General features: G+C 43.0%; 1 protein-coding gene across 4 annotated transcripts; it reads left to right on the forward strand.

Annotated features, from left to right (window-relative positions):
* Nucleotides 1-1,101: 1,101 nt before the first annotated feature.
* mgab (MAX dimerization protein MGA b) lies at nt 1,102-19,940 on the forward strand. 4 transcript variants are annotated; one of them, XR_003982500.1, is made up of 23 exons: nt 2,307-2,574; nt 4,745-6,402; nt 7,112-7,547; nt 7,769-7,865; nt 8,015-8,128; nt 8,237-8,356; nt 10,397-10,510; nt 10,687-11,095; nt 12,095-12,266; nt 12,429-12,666; nt 12,837-13,015; nt 13,172-13,379; nt 13,511-13,737; nt 13,900-14,142; nt 14,287-14,548; nt 14,882-15,552; nt 15,672-15,769; nt 15,907-15,952; nt 16,122-16,277; nt 16,520-16,631; nt 16,822-17,349; nt 17,466-18,591; nt 18,622-19,940. XR_003982500.1 is itself a non-coding variant. In XM_030406021.1 (22 exons), the coding sequence occupies exons 2-22, from the start codon at nt 4,781-4,783 to the stop codon at nt 18,353-18,355; spliced, it is 6,942 nt and encodes a 2,313-aa protein (XP_030261881.1). In that variant the 5' UTR covers nt 1,102-1,267; nt 4,745-4,780; the 3' UTR covers nt 18,356-19,940. The 4 variants fall into 4 exon arrangements, 3 of the variants coding, with proteins under 3 accessions (XP_030261881.1, XP_030261882.1, XP_030261880.1); XM_030406021.1 differs by lacking the exon at nt 2,307-2,574 and adding an exon at nt 1,102-1,267 and having other exon boundaries at nt 17,466-19,940; XM_030406022.1 differs by lacking the exon at nt 2,307-2,574 and adding an exon at nt 2,006-2,133 and having other exon boundaries at nt 17,466-19,940.
* The last annotated feature ends 427 nt before the right edge of the window (nt 19,941-20,367 follow it).

Here is a 20,367-nt window from a genome sequence, read left to right on the forward strand (position 1 = left end):
ATATTCTGTTTATTCAGTCATGACGACGATTGTGTTTGTTTATTTAGTTTGTTTGGGAATTAAAAAAAAGACAAATATATTTTTGACAGTTATTGTTTGTTATATTCATAGAATAAGAAAATAAAGAGAAACGTATTAAAGTGTTCTTGCACTGGATTATATTTATTTTCTGCAGATATCTATGACAGTTTGGATAACATAAATCAACTTTACAGCTAATACTTATTTAGATACTCTTCGGTATTTATGCAGTGTCACAAAATAAAAGCGTGGTGGTAAAATGATAAGAATGTGATGTTCTTGTTAATTCTAATATTAAAAAAAACTTGTTATTAAGATTTTTCTTTTGCTACCTGTGTGTTGCTGCTGTGACTGTTTATGCACAGCTGTAACACTCCGCTTTAGTTATTTATACCTGCACATATTTTAATTGAACACTTTAAATCCACTATCTAAATGGTGCAATAAACACATCAACATGTGTTTCGTTCCTCTGAAAAAAAAGGATGTGATGTCATTTTATGGGAAGTTGTGTGGAGTGAGTGCCTACTGTCTTTAAATGTGCCAACTACATGTAACAGCTTTTCAATGCATTGCATAGCCTTCACGATCAATCAAACATATTGTGGTAAGTGTATGAAAAAAAAAACAATAACTGCACAGGTGGTGGAGGGAGTCGAATATGGGGGGGGGCTGCCCTGCAGGAACAGCCTGCAGCACATCGCCACGAGATCTCCACGTGGAGCACAGAAGATGGGTAGGTTCATGTGGGCTCCTGTCCCACTTCCTAGTCCTGCTCAGACCCCGCCCTGTCGGTTTAATAATATATCACTGTTGTCGCCGTGATAACCCAGTTGTCTGTGTGCAGGCTGAATCATCAACTGAACATGTGAGCTAGTTTATTTCTGACCGGAAGTCGTGTTTTTTTTTTTCTTTCTCTATCACAACATTACAACTCAAATGGCACGAATCAACTTTAAACATGCATTCTGTTGTCAAATGCGTTTTTAAAATCACGTTAAGTGTTATCAACAGTCGTTGTGTTTGTTTATCTTTCTGATTTATTTCCTATTTAAATGTGTTGCTAGGAGCAACCAGCCGTTGACCAGCCCAGCCCCCCGCCTCCTCCCCCCACTGAGTCATGGTCGAAATGAAAAGCCAACCTTCTCCGTTTTGCCCTAATTTACCACAAAATCAAAGAAGTTAATGTATTAAACTTGTACATAAACGCGTTTAAAGTCGACTCCAGCAGTGAGCAGCACTCATTGTAAGTATCTGTTCGGTTTTGGTGGAGTTCAGGGTCCATTTTGTGTGGGTGGTGTGAAGTCTCAGCTCGATGAATTTATGATAATTGTGTCCACATTCCCTTCATTTAAGGTACACAAAAATCAAACTGAAGATGTTACAGCTAGCTAAAAGATTGGTGTGCTCTTGATCAATAATTCATATTTATATTTTTTCTTAGTCGGTTAATTAAATGCCGTTCCTCATTCAAAAAAAGCTGTAGACAACATTCTAGCTATGGGGCTAATTACATGTGTGTTTTGTTGTTTTAAAGACTTAAAAACATTAAATTAGCCACTACATGTAAGCTAGCCACTCTCCAATAATCTCCAATCAAATTACTTTAGTTCCATGTGGTGTTAAATGTTTGGAGAGCCTTACTAACGGCTGTTGTGAAATTAAGATTAGCTGTTTGACTTAATTGTGAGGCAGGGATGTTTTTTTTATTATTTCGTACGCGTTTCGCCGCCATCTTATCTGAGAACGGTTGCGGGTCAACGTTGTGTGTTTTTTAAACAGTCGTTCAAAAATACGAAGCACGTGGTGGATTTGGACTATCTTTGGATTATATTTATATATTAAGTTTTTCATCGGGTTGTGTTCCGGTCAAATATTGAAGCCGCGGACACCATGATGAAACAACTGGCCGGTGGAGTCCTCCGGGGGGAGCCTGCTCATTGGCTGCTGGAGCCTAACCGCCATGGAGAACGTGTTACGTCACAGCACGGATGTGTGTGTGTGTGTGTGTGAGAAAGAGCGAGGGGGGCAGTGAGGAGTGTGTGTGTTTCACCGAGTGTGAGAATGGAAACGTGATCGAAAAGGTGCAAGAAGTGAAGGAAAAACAAAAAGGTGGGAAGAGAAAGTCTCGGCTCGGGGATCACGCACGCGAAACATTTTTTTTTCTCCCGTAAACTTGCTGAGAGTTGTGCTTTACCGGCGCGCGAGCCGGTCTGTGTGTGTGCTCGAGGTGGGAAGAAGCGAGAGAAAAAAAAAAAAAACCTCCGGGATGGCGGACTCCCGCGCCCCTCGCGCTGGCGGCCCAGGAATCACGCGCCATTGAAGGGGGTGATATTGTGCATGCGCTTTGGCTTCGCCTGCGTGCACGCTCGGGTCGGTCGATGCAGGCACACTGGCGTGGCTCTCGGCCTCCATTTGCCAGTTTGTGTTTATGTTCGAGGGATTCGCCGGGAGGACGGCGACGACGACGACGCGCAACAGTTGGAGTTTCACCGGGAAGCGTCTCGGTATATCGCCGCGAGAGGCCACGAGGCAGTCAGCCGATGTCGAAAGGTGAGGCGTTAGAGAAACCTCCAACTTTTCCAACTCTGCGAGTGGAGGGGAGGGCGGCCTTGCTCTGTCCGCGGTGTGTGAGGAAGAAAGGGCTGTTGTCAAACAACTAAATGTTTCAGCGTGGATTTTGTTTTTAGGAGGAGAACCGGTGACACGGACCACACTTTGGAGTTTGCGTGGTAAACACACCGGTGATGGCCCGTTTGATGCGCTCTGTGGCCCGATTAACACCTTCTACATGAGGCTACAGCATCAGTGTTGTTGGTGTGAGTGTGTGATCAGTAAATTGACCCGTGGAGGGCAGGACGACGAGAAAACAGGTTGTTTTTTTCAGCCTGTCCTTTGCCTGCGACCACGGAATTGATTGAATTCGTGCTGCGGTGGTGAGAAATGATCGAGCAGATCTGTCCGTGGTGATTGTTTTATTTCATCCATACTTTAAAAAACAGGCCTGTCCGAGCTCCTCAGCAGCCATGTCGTCAGCTCGGTGTTATCACGTCAGTCAGACCGAAGTGGTCTCACAGCCCTCCTCACCGAGGCAAAGTCCATGTTCGTATTATACTTAAACTTTTGCACCATTTAATTAAAAAGAAAAAAAACATTAGTCGCATTATGATGTTTTTAAGATTTATGGGTGCATTTTTCTCATCTTAGTTCCTGCTACAGTTTTCACCATAAGGCTCCGTGTTTATGGCTTTTGACTTTTAACCATTTTTTAAAATCTACCATTTATTTATTCCTTTGTCTGTTCTTGCAATTAATAGGTGGGAAGTTAAAGTGCACTATGTAGTTTAGGGGAAGAAATATTAATCGGAAGGGAAAGATATTGATTTAAATTTCTTTTTATGATAAACAAACTTAATAAACTTGCTTTGTTTACATGACTGAATAAACAAACTGAACTTAAAAGGACAGCACATTTTCAAACTGCTATACTTTGTTTACATGTGGCGGACCCTGCCACTGTTCTGATTCAAACATTGTTCCGGGGAACTTATTTCCTCTGAGAACAGCATGTTTATTCAGTTATGGGGGAAAAAAATGTGGGAGTTTTATTACTGTATTGATATTGTAAATATGTATATATTATATATTCTTACAAACTACTTAGTGCCCCTTTAAGTCTTTTAATGTAATTTAAACAACCTATACAGATGTCTTGAAAGGGTAATTTAGCTTTAGGGACCAACTTGAGTGTGTTCTCCAAAAACTACATATTTTTTTAAATAATAAACAGCGGCTGCTAAAATTCATGTTCAACTTAACCAACCATTATTTTGTGTCTGACACTTACCAGCTATTTTCATATCTCACAAGCATTTGACTGGTAGTTGGTGCAGATTCTCCACCCTCACAGTGTGCAGTATCATCACAGTGAAACTTGAAGCAATGTCACACTTAAGGTCAAATTTGAGACATATCACAGCATCCTAATCTCCTTGTGGAGGTGTTTAAAATATACATGTTGTACATATACAGTCAAATGATTCACCACCAGCTCATAAAAGAATCATGTCAATGCTTGTTTATTAGTAGCTTATTCATTTTTTTCTATGAATCAGGCAAATCAGATGTCTCGACATTAGGTGCTGGTGCTCTCTCTTACAAAAGAGTCACACAACCAACATCATGGGAAACAAATGTTGGAATTACCTTTTAATCATCTATGATATGAAAATGGTGATTTCAATTTGACTGAAGTTATCTAATTCCTTCATTTGATTTCACCGAAAATATGTCTCACAGAATTTGAAGTTGCATGTGATGTAACAACGCCACTGTTGCCACAACTCTCTCAAATTTAGCCAGTATTTAAAAGCTCTATGAAGTTTAATTTGCATATACAATAATGAGAATTCGACGCTAAATGCTTCAGTAAATAACACTTCTCTAGTTCGGTGGGTAGCAAGTTGAACTGCACATTTTTCTACTCGCTCTCTTTTCTTGATGCCTCTTTTATGTCTCTTATTTGTTTCCTGTCAGTATCCACTCTGCTTGGATGACTTGTAACTGCTTTTGTTAACATTTGTCAGCATTGTTTGGGTTGCATTTGGCTTTTATTTGTATTTTCTCTTCTATTTGTCGGTTGTCAGCCCTGAAATTTATGATGCTCCATTTAACATCGCTGTGCTGTATTACTGACATCATTGTTGTTGTTATTTTCTGTTAGGCACCAAATGAAGTTGGACCACCACAGCCTATAGTGATGCCTGCCACAGAACCCACACCCATGGAGGACCCCCATGCATCTGAGGATGAGAAGGGGAACTTGACTTACACCCCCTCCTCACTTCCTCTTACTACCGTCCTGTCTTCAACTCCTCCTGTTCTGACCACTACGGGGCCTAATTTCACTAACGAGGCCGAGATTGAGTCAAAAGCTGTATCCATGGCAAGTAATGACTGCAGCTCTGCTCTCTCTTCACCTGCTGAAGCCAGCCCGGCCAAGCCTGCTGTGACATCACCTACCACATTTGATGGGACCATTGAAACAAGCCCAGCTACCTCACATATGGCATCAGCGTCAGACTCTCTAATGTGCAAAGGGTCGAGCCTCGTCAACATAGAATCCTCACCGTCGTTGCTTGTGTTGCCATGTCATATATATGGCAGTCCAGACCCGAACGCAGACTTTCCTACTGTGCTGACCTTCAAAGGTGTCAGTGTGACTCTGGAGAATAACAGTGTGTGGAAGCAGTTTTACAGCTGTGGGACTGAGATGATTCTCACTAAACAGGGGCGCCGCATGTTCCCGTACTGCCGATATCGCCTGGCAGGCCTAGATCCTGAACGGAAGTATAGTCTGGTCCTGTCCATAGTTCCATTGGACCATTCCAGGTACCGCTGGAACACATCCAAATGGGAGGTTCACGGGCCAGCAGAAAACCAGACACAGGGTCTGATCAGGGCGCTTCCTCACCACTACTCGCCACGCCGAGGCTCAGAGTGGATGGCAGGCTTGGTGTCCTTCTACAAAATCAAATTGACCAATAATCCCCAAGACCTGGAGGGTCACATAATCCTACACTCCATGCATCGCTACATTCCAAGGCTACATGTGATACCTGTCCCAGATGGGGACGTACCCTCGCCTGAAAAGCCTGTGATCACAGGACCAGAAAGCATGACCTTTACTTTTCCGCAAACCCAGTTCATGGCTGTGACGACTTATCAGAACTTTCGGATCACCCAGCTGAAAATTAATCACAATCCTTTTGCAAAAGGCTTCAGGGATGATGGGAAATACCCCCGTACGTTAAAAGCTGCCACAGCCACGGCTCAACCTCTGGTGGAGATGGACACCGCGGCAACTCAACCTCTGGTGGAGATGGACACCGTGGCAGCTCAACCTCTGGTGAAGGTGGAAACCGCGGCAGCTCAACCTCTGGTGAAGATGGAAACCGCGGCAGCTCAACCTCTGGTGAAGTTGGAAACCTCGGCAGCTCAACCTCTGGTTAAGATGGAAACCGCAGCAGCTCAACCTCTGGGGAAGATGGATACTGCGGCAGCTCAACCTCTGGTGAAGTTGGAAACCGCGGCAGCTCAACCTCTGGTTAAGATGGAAACCTCGGCAGCTCAACCTCTGGTGAAGTTGGAAACCTCGGCAGCTCAACCTCTGGTGAAGTTGGAAACCTCGGCAGCTCAACCTCTGGTGAAGATGGAAACCTCGGCAGCTCAACCTCTGGTGAAGATGGATACTGCGGCAGCTCAACCTCTGGTGAAGATGGACGCCGTGGCATCTCAACCTCTGGTGGAGATGGAAACTCAACCTTCTGAATTAAAATCTGCTGAATCCATTGAAATCAAGGAGGAGGTTGTGGCTCTGAGGTCAGTTTAACATCGTTTCTTATGCATTTATTCTCTTTACAACACATTAATCTCTGTGGTCTTTATCAAGTGTCTCAAACAAAGTAGCCTTTATTCTGTACACCAGGTAAAGACTTGTCAAATCTAACTCAATACAGTAACCTGGCTCCATTACAGAGGTATAGCTTTAACTACATGATTATTATTGATGACAATGCAGCTCAATACAAGGCCAACTATAACTACGACCGCAATAATAAACATAGTTGAATTAACACCTCCCCATGACAAAAACAGACCTTTTTATAAGCTTAGTTAACGTAGAATTTGTGACATGGCGGTTGTACTAGATTGTATTAGACTGTGTAGATGTACTTTAAAAGTGTCTGTGGGGTGTATAACATGTGGTGTTTTGACTTTTGGAACGACTTGTCTTCAGTTAAATTCACAGCAAACAAACACATACATAAATCATGCTTTTGTCTTATTATTACTGTTGTTATTAAGAGAAAAACGTACATCCATGGCTGTGTCTGGTTCAAAGTAACTTCATCACACAATCATGTGACTGAAAAGATTTCTTTTTAAATGTGTTCTTTTAACTGCTTGAATTAGCCTATTAAATAGCATTACCAGATGCTGTGCCATTACAATTTAATATGTCTGTCTAATGAAATCACAATCGAATCATTTTCACTTTTTAAAAATTTCCCTTTATTCTGTCTTACAGCATAAAGTCTCCCTCTCCTCCTCTCTCAATTGTACAAGTGACCAGACTGGTCCTGAAGCCCATCATGTCTACCTCTTCCAATAGGAAGGACCAGTATGTCCCCTGTATAAGAGGCAAGCATGCCCTTGGTGAGCTTGTTCTGGTCGAAAAGCGTCCACGAGTGGAAGCGAAGGAAGAAACCTATGAACTCAGCGTAACCCCTCAGGCGGAGGAAGGCTTCAGAGCAACGCCTGAAGCGTCTCCCACTTCCAGGACGTCACCGGGGTTCCGCAAGAGGAGGAAGAGGATCAACAGGCATTGGGCGAACGCACGGGGAAAACAGTGGAATGCTGTCACTGCCTCCCCCACTGTAGTCCACAGCCCATCGTTGACTGTCGCTATGCAACCAGAGCTGGATGATGTAGAAGGCCTGTTGTTTGTTTCATTTGCCTCAAAGGTAAAACAATGCAGATTGCTGCATGTTTCAAAAGATATTTTCCTTAAGATCTGCCGTCTTTTCCAGCTATTAATAAATGTATACTAGACGTGTTGAGTATTGGCTGAAGCTGCACACATTTCTGAAATGGCGTTTGCTGATGCATACCAGAAAAGATTTTGGGTGCACAGAAGTAAAGGTTCTGTCAAGTGTTAAATCTTTGGCATTCCTCTGTGTGACAGGAAGCTCTGGAGGTTCACATCAGGGACAAACCAGCCAACAACTCATCATTAGCATCTCCCGTTTCTCTAACAACATCAATGCACTTGAAACAAACAGGTAAGCAACGAAAGAGCTTTCATTTAACTGATGTGTTTAACAAATGCTTTTATGAAACCTGTGTAAGTTGTCAAGAAAAAATCCTGCATAAAACCCTTTTCATCACTTACAGTGTTAAACATTTTGAAAACCTTTCTGTGGTGTTTCAGTGAAGGTCATTCCAGAGACTGACGAAGAAAAGATAGCCCGCTTGGAAGCTATCTTGCTGCAGGACCTCCAAACTCTCAAACACAGACAGGTCATCCATCCTGTGCTGCAGGAAGGTGAGTCTTTACATATGCACATGAACATTCATGTGGTTGAGTAGATTTTTGTATATGTCATGTGAATATTTCTCTCTCCTTGACTTTTTATGTCTGTTTTTTTTGTAGTGGGCTTGAAGTTGAGCTGCCTGGACCCAAACAAGACCATCGACCTGCAGTATCTTGGAGTTCGACTGCCGCTTCCTCCACCAAACCTACCAGAGAAAGGCAACGCCGCATCTCCTGTTGGTATGTTGGATTGTTGTTTGACAGTTTGTACACGCATGATTGAGGATTCATTCGTGTCCTGGGGCAGTTAATTGGCTCAGTTTGGAGACATAAATGTTTGTTGTGTATTAAATTGGGTTTATGTAAAGTCAGAATTCAGGCTATTTTATTTATTGATTGATTGAATTTAAAAGGTCTTCTGGAGGTATGTTAACAAAAAAACCCTTAAGTTTAATTTCACCATCATTCATGTCTTGTCTAATACATGAAACATGTGCAGTTCCTCATGTGGGATTACTGTCGCTGTGTTCAGTAACACCCCAACAAACAGTGCTGATCAGAGCCAGTGCAGTGGGCATGTTGCCGTCTGTATACGTATAGACTCATAAGGGAAAAGTGACAAGAGCCCTGTGTAGTTATACCCAGAACATCAGTAATAAAGATGTGACATCAAGACTGGTTAAACATATTAACATATTTATATAACAAGTTTTTTTTTGGCTCTCTTTCGCTCACACTAGAATGCTCCCTCTCTAAATTTAGACAGCACATTTACAAGGTAGCATTATGTATTTAGTAGGGTGAATTACAATAGGCTGAAAAAGAATCACCTCCTCCTGCCAGCCTCATCTGTAGTTTGTCAGTCAGGTCAAATTGGAGCCTTGTGTGATCTGGAGGTGCAGGCTGGACAGGGAGTTTGTAGTTAAAGAATATGGCCTGGTAATGGTTTTGAAATGTGTTTCAGCTACTTGGGCCAGACATGTCGGGCCTGGCACTGTATAGTTTCTTTTGGGGTTCTTTATCTAGGATTTGATTAAAGTAGCGTTGATCAAAGGTCCATTGGTGTAAAGATAAGAGGCTTCATGATATAGATGTGAGTCTCCTACTCCTTCTTGAGAGGCAAAGTTCCTCCCCTTCCCGTGTCCCCCATGGGACCTTTTTTATATTGAAAAAATATGAACTGTAGTTAACGGTGAGTGTGTAATCACATAGACAAATGGTGTATCTCAATTTAATAGATAGTTTTGTCAGTTAAGAAAGTTTGTTGTAAAGGTAGTAAAGTACCATGTTGTGTGAAACCAAATCGCAATATAAACGTAACCAACACCAGCGTCTGACCCAAACTTCCAAACCAAAGCGTCAGTATCTGACGGCCTGCGAATGAGACATAAACAAAACATTTTGGGGGAATTTAAATAACATTTTTCTGCTTTATAAGGGTGAAAAATGCCACAAGCTAGTCATGTTGATGCTGCCACTGTGCAAAAGTAGAGTTATTTGCTTCTGTAAGCTAGCTAGTATGTAAGACTGGCTATACATGGTTTCTGTTATGGGTTGTTAAGCAAGACGTCCCTTGAGCGACTGTTGATTATGTAGTCTTCTACTTAAACCGCCTTTATGACAAACAAACCATAAACAAAGTTAAAGATAGATTTGGTTATGAGCTCTTTTATTTTTTCAAATTTTATATAGATATTGTGATAAGATTGTTATCATGACTTTGTTTGGCCGTGACCCCAACTGTTACATAAATGTTTTCTGAAGAAATGTCCAGTTGCTGTGCACCAGAAGGGAAGAGACCTCACCTCTCTTTAGTCAATATGCTAGAATATTCTCAGTATCCGCTGTGTCATTGATGCCATGTTCTCCAGTCAAGTAGATCAAGTATATGCTTATATTATGCTCCTCATGATGTCCCTTCACACCACGAAGGATACTAAGACATTGTTACCTGGTGATGTTCAATGAGAATGATTGTTTGTGTATATTGTGATACCTGTGAACTGAACCAGATCACATTGTTTGACAAGTTCTGCCAAGACGGCATGATTGTGTGGGCTGTTCTAGGTTTACACGTTGTCAATTACAGTGTTTTGATTCATTTTCTACTCATCATCCATTGACTGACTGTGTAAGTTACAGTAATTTTTTGGTTGATAAGTCAGTATGACGCTGTTTTTGTGATAGTGATGGATAAGTATGTGTAAAACACAGATAAGTAAACCACAGGAAGTGGTTAGGAGGTCAGATGAAGGCTTATGCGGTATTCTTTCTCCTCAGATGAGGGGTTACCCTTTATTTCCCGCACAGGAAAGACGAGTGACATGACAAAAATAAAGGGATGGAAAAACAAGTTCATCAGAAGCAAAGAAACGTCTCCCTCTAACTGCGATGGTAAGCTTTGCTCATGCTGTTGTAGCTGCAATGTCCCTTTTTATCATTCAATGGGATTAGTACAGTCATGCTAATTACCAAAGATTAACAGTCCTGAAACCAGCTGAACGTACTTGTGTCTGATTCATTACTCCTCACTGATGAATTAAAGGCTCTTTATTCTTCCTCCTCTCAAGGATCACAAAAGAACCTATCTGCCTTCTGCAGCAACATGTTGGACGAATACTTGGAAAGCGAAGCCCAGAACATCAGTGAGCGCGCTGCTGCCTTCTCCACAAACCCCGAGGGCTCTGTTGCCTATCAGCTGCCTGCTAAAAGCTCCAGCTACGTAAAGACCCTGGACAGCGTACTCAAGCATCGGAAGATCACTCCCAAATTGCCAGCGGGGGCCAACAGACCTTGCCCCCTTTCCCACAAGCCCCTCCTCTACTCCGCCCTGACGTCACCAGCTCCTCCTCTGGCCAGCCCTGCGACCTTTATTCAAGCTGCAGCTCAGTCCGATCAGCAGTCTGCATCTTCATGTGTTCATCCAGGAGCTTCACATGCTTCTTCTGGGTTTAACGGCAGTAGTTTTGTTCCTCAAAAGTAAGGATGTGTTTGTAATTTTTGGCTTCATTCTTAGGGTCTTTTCACCCCTCAACATTTCCATGACATTTTTGAGTTCTTTCTAGGAAAGCAAAGCACCATTATTTTCATTATCGAACCATATTCTCTTGTGAGCTGTCACAGATCATCAGAAAATAGTGAAAAATGTCAGATTTCCTGAGCTGACATTTTCACGCATAATTGTACATCTTCACATTGCTTTTTTTTTTTATATCCAACCAATCAGCCAGAAAACATCTTCAAATGATGAGATGATTATACAATAGCTTGGGAGAAAGTGATACAATCTCATGCTGTCACTCAGCATACACTTTACACAGTTGGTGTCGGATGATAATTCTGTTTGTGTTGTTGCCCACATGATTTTGTGGAAGCGATGGGGGGTCTGGAGGCACGATCCCCCTGTTAAAACATTTTATGCACCTTAAAGATAAATGCATCATATTGATTGTGTAAATATGAATGGTGATGACACGGCAAAAACACAACACCTACAAAGCACGGTAAATGAGACGGAGCTCACACGATGAGCCATCCTGCTCTTCAGATGCTGAAAATTGATTGACTGTCTGAGCCGCTGGCGTTAATGGTAGATAATCTGCTGATGTCTGCGAGCTGGATATAACATTACATATGTTGCATGTTGTTTTTCATGTCAGGCAGCCATAATGTCAGTAAGGTTGTCTGCTAGCATATTTTTTGTTATCAAGAGAAGTGTGAAGATGTTTGTGGTCTATTTGTCACAGTTTCACAGCTGTTACCAGTGATGCTGTTTTTTGCTGGTCGTATTTATTATTTATTTTTATAAGTCTGGATCTTTAGGTAAATAGTCACCTTTTTAGCTGAGGAGAATTACATATTGTCACTTTCTTACTCGGACAGTAAAAATTCTGCAATTGTCTGATAAAGAAGCGCATGGTGCTCATTTTTTGGAAATTAAAATGAGCAACACTTATCTGCTGGTTTATGTCTCTTCAGATTATCTGCACACCACCCACAGCCACAGCGGACACACAGACCTCAGGGCTTCACTAAGTTCCAGTACAGTTTGTTAAAGATGGAGATCGGAGCCCAGAACGAGGGTCTGAGCAGAACAGAGCTGACGCCAGACAGGCTGAATGTGGCTCTGTCTACAATTCTGACAAAAGAGGTATGCAGTATACTACAGGAATGTATTTGCAGCCTTCGTGTACTGTGTCTTTTGAAATATGTCATTTGTCATTTTTGTCAACATTTTCCACGCTTTTCTTGCTTTTTATAGACTCAGATTGACGTGTTTAAAATTGTTTTGATGACTCTTCTTTTGATCCAGATGCTGCCCAGCCAGGTCTTAAAAGTACCCCAGTATCCAAGGGATAAATCTGAGTTACCTGAATGCGGTCAGGAATTCTGCAGAATGGGCTGCGTGTGTCTCAGTCTCCAGTGTTCGAACAGAGGTCCCCTCCACTGCCGGCGGCCTGAATGCATGTTTGGCTGTTCCTGCTTCAAGCGCAAGATCATCAAGCAGCTGAACTCGGGGGAGACTGAGGAAAGCATCCAACCGCTTTACTGTAAGATCAGGTTATTTTGATATCATTTGTGTACGTTGTTAGTTTTGTTCTGACTGCTATGTTTAAACTGAACGCTATGTTTCTGTTTTTAGCTGTACTTTTTCTGCTCAGTTTGGTCACAACTCTCAGTAAATCACAAGTGTTAATGAGACACTTTTATCCCTCCCCAGCTATGACTAATATGGAACATGTGGCCCAGCCTCGCCCGGGCTCCCATGCTGATAAACTCTGGAATCGCAACAGTCACGAAGAGGATCCAGATCCTCTCTACTCCCCTGCAAGTGTTCCTGTGCACGTGGTGCCTATAAGGGCCCAAAAACGCAGCAGTTTGTGTCGTCCAATGCAGCCGGTAAAATAAAGTCTCTCTCTCCCTCTTGTGAGGCTTCTCCACATGTTTTTAAACCTTATACTCTTCCTAATAATTGCTTAGTATTTACTAGAGTATAAGGTGAGAGAGCTGTGCGTTAAGTAAGTTATATTTGTCTGCTTTTTGTTCCTTTTTAAGATTCGAGAAGAGGATAAAGATCCAGTGTATAAATACTTGGAGAGCATGATGACATGTGCACGCGTCAGAGAGTTCAACAGCAAGCCTCCTCCTGTACTCACGCTAGAACCTGATACTTCAACACCAAAACCCAAACCCTCAGCAACACCGCAAGAGACGACCACTGATGGCCAGCCTAAGAAGTACTACAGAACTCTGCTGACTGCAGGTACAGAACCAAAGCAGATTCAATGATTACTTAACAACCTCTGGAGATAACATCATTTTGTTTTCCTGCTCTTGGCTGGACTACATACTGTGCCTAAAGTGCCTGACTGTATGCGTCATGTCCCCCTGCAGAAAAGGCTTCTCACAGGGCCGCATCAGAAGAAGCAGAAGCGAGGAAGCAAATCGAGATCCAGTCGGGGTGTCAGTGGGGCAAGGACCGCAAAAGGGTCCTGGAAACTTTGTGTCGACGCATGACACAGAATAGGCTGTCTCGCCGCTTCTCCATAGGACCTTACCGTATCCGCCCGGTCTCCAAGATCTCCATGCGGAAGCCCAGCGGCTCCCTCATCACCTACAGGGTAGGTCTCAGGAGAGTAATGCTTATGTGTGGTTGTTACACGTAATTGTAGTCCAGAATCTGAACCAAAAAAGACCAGCCTGTGAAGATTATAAACGCTCAGCGACTGTTCAGATGTAGCTTTTGTTCTCAGTTAATCCTGCTCTACTCCACCCTCCCCAAGGTACACATCAGTAAACCGTCATCAGTCAGTGAAAATGATGAAGATGAACTTGATGACAGCGATGAGGAAAGGCATACCTATAAAAGCTTTGATGTGGACACGGCTCCAGAAGTTGAAGACTGGCAAATTGAAGAGCCGGGGATGCCGGTTGGAGTCACACCCTTCCTCAGAGGAGTGATACCTGCCGGAAAACTCAGGGCCAGGACCAAACCTGTTGGGTGCCAAGCATATGGGCTTATACAGGTCAGACTTATGAAAATGCCCTTTATCTTTCACTCTGTAAATATGGATTTGCCTGGTGTGGAACAACTGAAATGTTGGCATATGTAATGTAAAAAAAAAAAAAAAAGCATGTGTGTAATATCCAGTTGTTTTATTCTTTTACAGGTTAACGGCAAATCCTACAATCAAGCCAGACTGCTGCTGGGGAACATGGGATCTCTCCATCCAGCCAACCGCCTCGCAGCATACGTCACCGGCCGACTGAATGCACCCCCCAACCTATTTTATAAAAAGGCTCCGAAATCAGACTCTGCAAACAAAGTCAACACTCCTGGTCCTCTGTACATAAAGGCTGCTGGCACAGTAGTCCCTCCAATTATAACTGCAAGGAAAACCACTGAGCTGAAGACACCAGCACAACCACCAGGTAATACGATCGCTCTGACCCCAGCACACGCACGTAGACGTAAATTGATTGGTCCCCAAAGGAGGGAAATGGCAATCAACTCGAGGCACACCTGCAGCTACTGCAGAAGACTAACATCATCCAATAGCATTAAAGTTACTTTAATTTTGAGTGGTAGTTGTTGGCTGAAGATAAATAACATGACTCTTTGTCATATTTTGGGTTAAAGCATTCGACATTTAATAGAAATTACGTTTTTAAAGACAAAAAAACAAACAAGCAGCTGTTGTTGTTGTTGTATGATAAATATTTCATTGTCTCACCTCTCTTCTCTGCGTTGCTTTGTCTATTCAGTTCAGCTTCCCCTGCCAGACTCTTGCAGAAAGGGATCCATCAACTTTCTGCACCCTTCACAAACCTCCTCCACCATCAGCTCTGTCCAGATGTTTGTCTCGGCCCAGCGCAGCTCCGTCGGCTCTTTCCAGAACAGCGTCACTTCCTCGCCTGTGTCCCTCACGGTCTCGCCTTCGCTGAAAACCCCCAGCTTCTTAGCACAGAGTGGGACTTATTCATTCAGGATCTGCCCTCCAGCTAACCAGGCCACCAGTAACCAGAACCTACCAGGAGTAGCTCTGCCTGGAGGCTTCACTCTCATTCAGCTGCCTAAGCCGGGAGTTGATGGAGCCGCACAACAGTCAGAACACACAAACACTACAAACACGGCTGCTGTGGCTCAAGCCCTTCTACCAAAAGATGCTTTATTTCGCCACTTAGTTGGTTCAAATACAAACTACCTTGGTTTAGACATCCTAGCTAGTGCTAAGGAGCTGTTAAGCAAAGACACAACGGAGTCTGAACCCTCCCCCGAGCTGGCGTGTCATCGGATGCCCTCTGATGACACACCGAGGATTCCCAAGGAAGAGAAGGAGGAAGTCAGCATCCAGCAGGCGGATTCCAACCTGGACACCACCTCAGAGGACTTAAGCTCCGACTCCTCAGACTACAGCGGAGAGGGTGACGAAGATGTAAGTGTGAGAACTAACAGGTGTTTTTGTTTTCAGTTTCAGTCAGGTTTTAAATGGAAAATGTTATTCACAGCGCATAAAGAAAACAAAGGTTAACTAATCTGTAATGTATTCTTCAGGATGAGGTTGTGGACATTGAGACTGTGGAAGAAGCGAGACAAGGAATGACCATCACTAAAATGAATGAAGATGCCAGTGGAACGTCACATCAGTCAAGGTACTACATGTCAATGTGTGTGCTTGTTAATGAAAGTATAGATGTTGTGTGTAGCTTTGCATATTTTCTGCTATTGAAGTAAAAGTATTTTTTATATTTTGGTCCTCAATGTTTCTTAAATTCTTGTCAACCTTCAGAAAATCCAGTGATGGTTTTATATCAGCGACGGATCCCAGCATCAAGGTACAGCCTTTTTTTTTGTCAAGTAGCATGATAGATATTTCCAACTTAATTATTAGACAAAGCCTATGTCAGCGTCATATCATCATCACTTTCTCAAAACTCTTCTGAGTACACATAGCCATTTCAGTATCACTGTATTCATTGTCAGGCTGCTCTTGCTTTGTTCCAGGATCCAGACGAATATGAGTCCAGGTACAGTAGGAGGCGAACGCACCACTTAGTGACGGAAAGGCGAAGACGCTATACACAGCGGACTCTCTTTGACAAACTCCAGGGCACCCTTCAACCTGATGCAAGGACCCCCAGGCTCCAGCTCCTCTCAATGGTGAGTCCCACATCTTGTGCGGACGGGATTGTTTTGTGTTATAATTGGCCAAAAACAAACAGAAGAGTAAACACAGTGCCATTACAGAAATTAGCCACTGCTTGCAGTATAACGAAGAAGGTAGCCACTTTAACGTTAAGCTCGGCTAGCCATGCGGCTAGCGGTTGAATTAGCTGACTGCCTGGACTGTGCGCTCTGAACATTGTGTCTCCAGTCTTCACTCTGTTTCGTTGTTCTTGCAGGCCCTAAAAGAGATCCGAAGTCTGTCGGAGACCTCCAAATTTCTGGAGGAGAAGAAGAGCAGGCTGACCCAGATTCAGGCTCATTATGTGAAGGAGATTTCCACTTTGTCTGGTGCGTACAACTTACTGCACGCAGTTGCATTTTCTACTTTTGTAATCCCATTTATTAAATCTATAATACAGAAAGAGTTGAAGCTCGTAATGTCTTCACTTGATCTGACAGTGTGTTAGATCCTGAATCATGAATAATGAGCAGACTAAAGGAAATGAGTAACTTGTGGTATGCCATTTCACCTTTTTAGGGAAGTCAGAGCTGCTGGTTAGACGCAAGCTGACGCAGATCTACGACATGCAGAAAATGAGAGAGAAGACGATGAAATGGAGCCCTTTCTATTCCCATCTGCTGCAGTCCAGAGCTGCTCTACTGCAAGACACTACTCCCCACTCCATCCCCCAGCGCACGCCCATCTTACAGCCTAGCTTCTGCATGGCTCCATCTCAGGTCAGCCCACACACGACTGCAGCCGTGAAGAGCGAGGACAGCACACTCAAGCCCACGGCCCACCCTCAGCCCACAGCAGCGTTCTCTCCTGTCGTTGCACCTCCACTACAGACCACGAGCAAGCCAGTCCAACCTGGAGCCCCAGCCCAACTCAGATTGTCCAATTCACAAACAGAGTGTCAGCCTCAAGTCCCCTCAGACGCAGCTTCAACTACATCCCCATCCCCCGGCACCACAAACACTTCTGCTCACCCTCCACATCCTTTCGCTCTCCCTTTGATTCGCTCCAAGACTGGCAGAATCATACTTCCCTCATCTCTGAGACCAAGTAAGTTAAGACATACTGCTCCACTGCGGTTTGATTTAATTTAATTGTAGGTGTTGCCGTTGATATTCATATTTATTATATTCATACATGTATATATTTTCTTCTCTTTCTCACAGCTGGTCAGGGCTTCTATACGCTAATGCTTATGAATTCCAAACACAAAGAAGACGGCGGTGAGGTTAACGTGCAGCCATCTGATGTGGAATCATCCAAGAGTGGAGAGAAGAGTCTCTCTGATTCCGAACACCCAGATTCAGAGAGCAGTCGTACTTCGGAGGAGGACAAAACTGTGCTATCTTCAGAGTCATGTTCAGGCGTAAAAGCCCCCCTAGCTGAGCTCGCCCTCCTTAACAAATCAATCTATGTGCCTTCGGTGGCTCTGAAAGTTCTGGAGAAGAGCCAGGACGGTGGAGCACAGTTGGGTGCGAATAATGGAGCCGCCCGCTTGAGTTTTAACTGTGCGAAACCTGTTCATACAAGTGTCGAGCCGGAACCTGATGTCAGCCCAACTGTAGCCCGTCGTGGCAGAGGCAGGCCTCGAAAGTCAAGCGGTTCCCCCGTAAGTGAAAATGGGAAACACACTGAGGTAGAAGAAACCACCGGAAGTCTTGGGGAAACTGAAAAAGTTATTCCAGTTATTCAAGAGGGGCGAAGGGAAAAGAGTCGTTTGAGGGGGGCCAAGGACAGCCCGGGAGTGGTTAAAGAAAGCCCGGTGCTGGTCAAACGAGGCAGAGGAAGGCCTCCGAAGTCGGCACTGCTCCGTAGTCCTTCTGGCATGGGAGCAGGAAATAGTCCATCTAATCCCTACAAGGACAGCCCTTTCAGACTCCCTCGCGGCGTTAAAAGCCCTGACACTAAATCAGAGGAAAGCCCCACCTCGCCCGGAGATAGGAACAAATCTCGACCTATGACCCGAGGCGCTTTAGGAAAGGACTTCCCCAGCGCCAAGAAGCGCTCCTGGATAGACGTCGAAAAGGAACTGGAACCAGAGCTTGAATCTGAATAGTCCTCGTGTATCTCCCTGAAAGCCAATGCACACAGTCACGTGACCTCACTTAGTGTCGCAGCTTGATGCTGCTTCTTTGCTGTACATGTTGGCACAAAACTCAGCGGACCGTCGTTTTGTTTTTCATACTACAGAGAAAAAGCCGTTTTTGGTACAAAGAATATGAAAGGAATCATTAATTGACCTGCTGAATGTATGAACATGATGGAAGATAACTCCCACATTCAGTTTTGATCTTGCGTGTTCTCATGTACGTTTGCTTCTATTTGCTCATCTGTTCTGTTTACCATCACTTACATTCATGTTTTCTTGTCAGAAACAGGAGATTTATTCCAATTGTGTGTGTCTTGTTGAAGTCATTTATCACTGATCTGTCGTATGCAAATAAATTAAACTGTACAGATTGCGTTCAGCCTTAAAGTGTACAAATGATCTGTGTCTTGATCAGATTGTACACTGCTTCATTAACTCTGTGAAATGTAAATGTTAACTTATGTCTTATTTTTATTGAGAGGTAGTTTGATGCATTCTTCCTTTTTTTTTTGAAATTCTTGTTTTACTAACTCAGTGAATCATCGTAGTAGCACTTTATGTTTTTTGGTAGAAACCACACCCATGATTTGTCTGATGTCTCTGCTTTTCGTCTGTGTAGTAAGCGAGAGGGGAGTTAGTCGAGTAAAATGCACAAAAACCTGACGTGTCACAAGCAATCAAGGTAAAAAGCTATTAGCCATATGCTGTGTTTATGGAAATAACCTCTAAAAAATATTGTTTTTTCTTTTCTTTTTAATGCCAATACATTTATTTACTTTGTGGGTGATTTTTTTTCGGAAACACTGGTTGTCCTGTTACTTCAGTTTAAAAATGTGAAAAAAATCATGTGGCCCTTTAAAATCAATAAAAACAACTACATGGATTTATGATGACACCCTCCAGTCGCTCAACAACAAAGGTGTTGTGAATCAGTTTCATGTTTGTGAGGCAGAATTCAGCTGAACTCTTGATTTTGGTTAAGACTGCACACATAGGATTTGTTTAAACTATCAAGTGTGATTTAAAATTAGTTTGAATTAACATTTTTGCATGTTTTAATCTAAAATTTCACAGAAAGAAAACAGAGAAATCATATTGATCTGTACTAAACATCTAAAGACAGGTTACTTTCTTGGGATTTGGATGTTGCACTCAGGCACGTTGGATGAATCTCACAGCCGTGGTTAAAGCCGTCTTGTGTTTTTACAACACGCTCAGTTAACCTCAACAGAACGTATCAGTGTCTGCTGCAGCTGCGTTATCATGGCAACAGTCAACTGTCCTAACTGACGGCAGTTACAGCAGACGCCTCCGTTGTCATGGATTAATTAACTTTCACATTCCCCCCACATAAAAAGTGGATTCAAAGCCAAACAACAGTAACGCACGGTTTCCCTTTATAGTGTAAAAAACATTTCAGAGGAAATTTTATATGTTAGATTTTCAAGTTACAGTTTTGTAAACCACTTATTTTTATTTTTCAGATGTTTGATTCCCCTTTAACTCTTTGGCCTAGCTATTCAATATCTGGCATTAAAGAGGTCATATTGTGCTTTTTGTGTATTTGCCTTTCCTTTATTACGTTATGTAGTATTTTTGTGCTATGTCGTTTTTTGGGGGGCTTTGGAGTCGAGCCTTTACTTCTGTAATGTATGTGTTATGTAACAGGCTTTATATAAATATATTTATATTTATTATAGAATATATACACTGCAGTCAGTGCTGTAGCCCGTTTTTTTAGATCACACTACTTGCTTGGCATGACTCGCCCTGCTCTGCCTCTGATTGGCTACATCCTGTCCATTAAGAAATGCGCATGTGCAACTCACCAAAGATTGAACAGAGGCAGGATGTCTCACTCTGTTGCTAAAACATGGCGTGTTCGAGACACATAGTGAAAAGAGATGCTGCAGCAATGTATGAGAAAAATAATGTGTTTTTTTGAAATTTAAAGTATGTTAACCTATTCCACCAGGACC

The sequence above is a fragment of the Sparus aurata genome, chromosome 22, assembly GCF_900880675.1.
Source record: "Sparus aurata chromosome 22, fSpaAur1.1, whole genome shotgun sequence".
NCBI lineage: Eukaryota > Metazoa > Chordata > Actinopteri > Spariformes > Sparidae > Sparus > Sparus aurata.

Coding starts and splice junctions, on each gene's coding strand:
- mgab (XM_030406020.1), top strand. CDS start 2,362: ATGCGCTTTGGCTTCGCCTGCGTGCACGCTCGGGTCGGTCGATGCAGG. Junction 2,575..4,744: donor CAGTCAGCCGATGTCGAAAG/GTGAGGCGTTAG, acceptor ATTTTCTGTTAG/GCACCAAATGAAGTTGGACC. Junction 13,738..13,899: donor GCTCCCTCATCACCTACAGG/GTAGGTCTCAGG, acceptor ACCCTCCCCAAG/GTACACATCAGTAAACCGTC.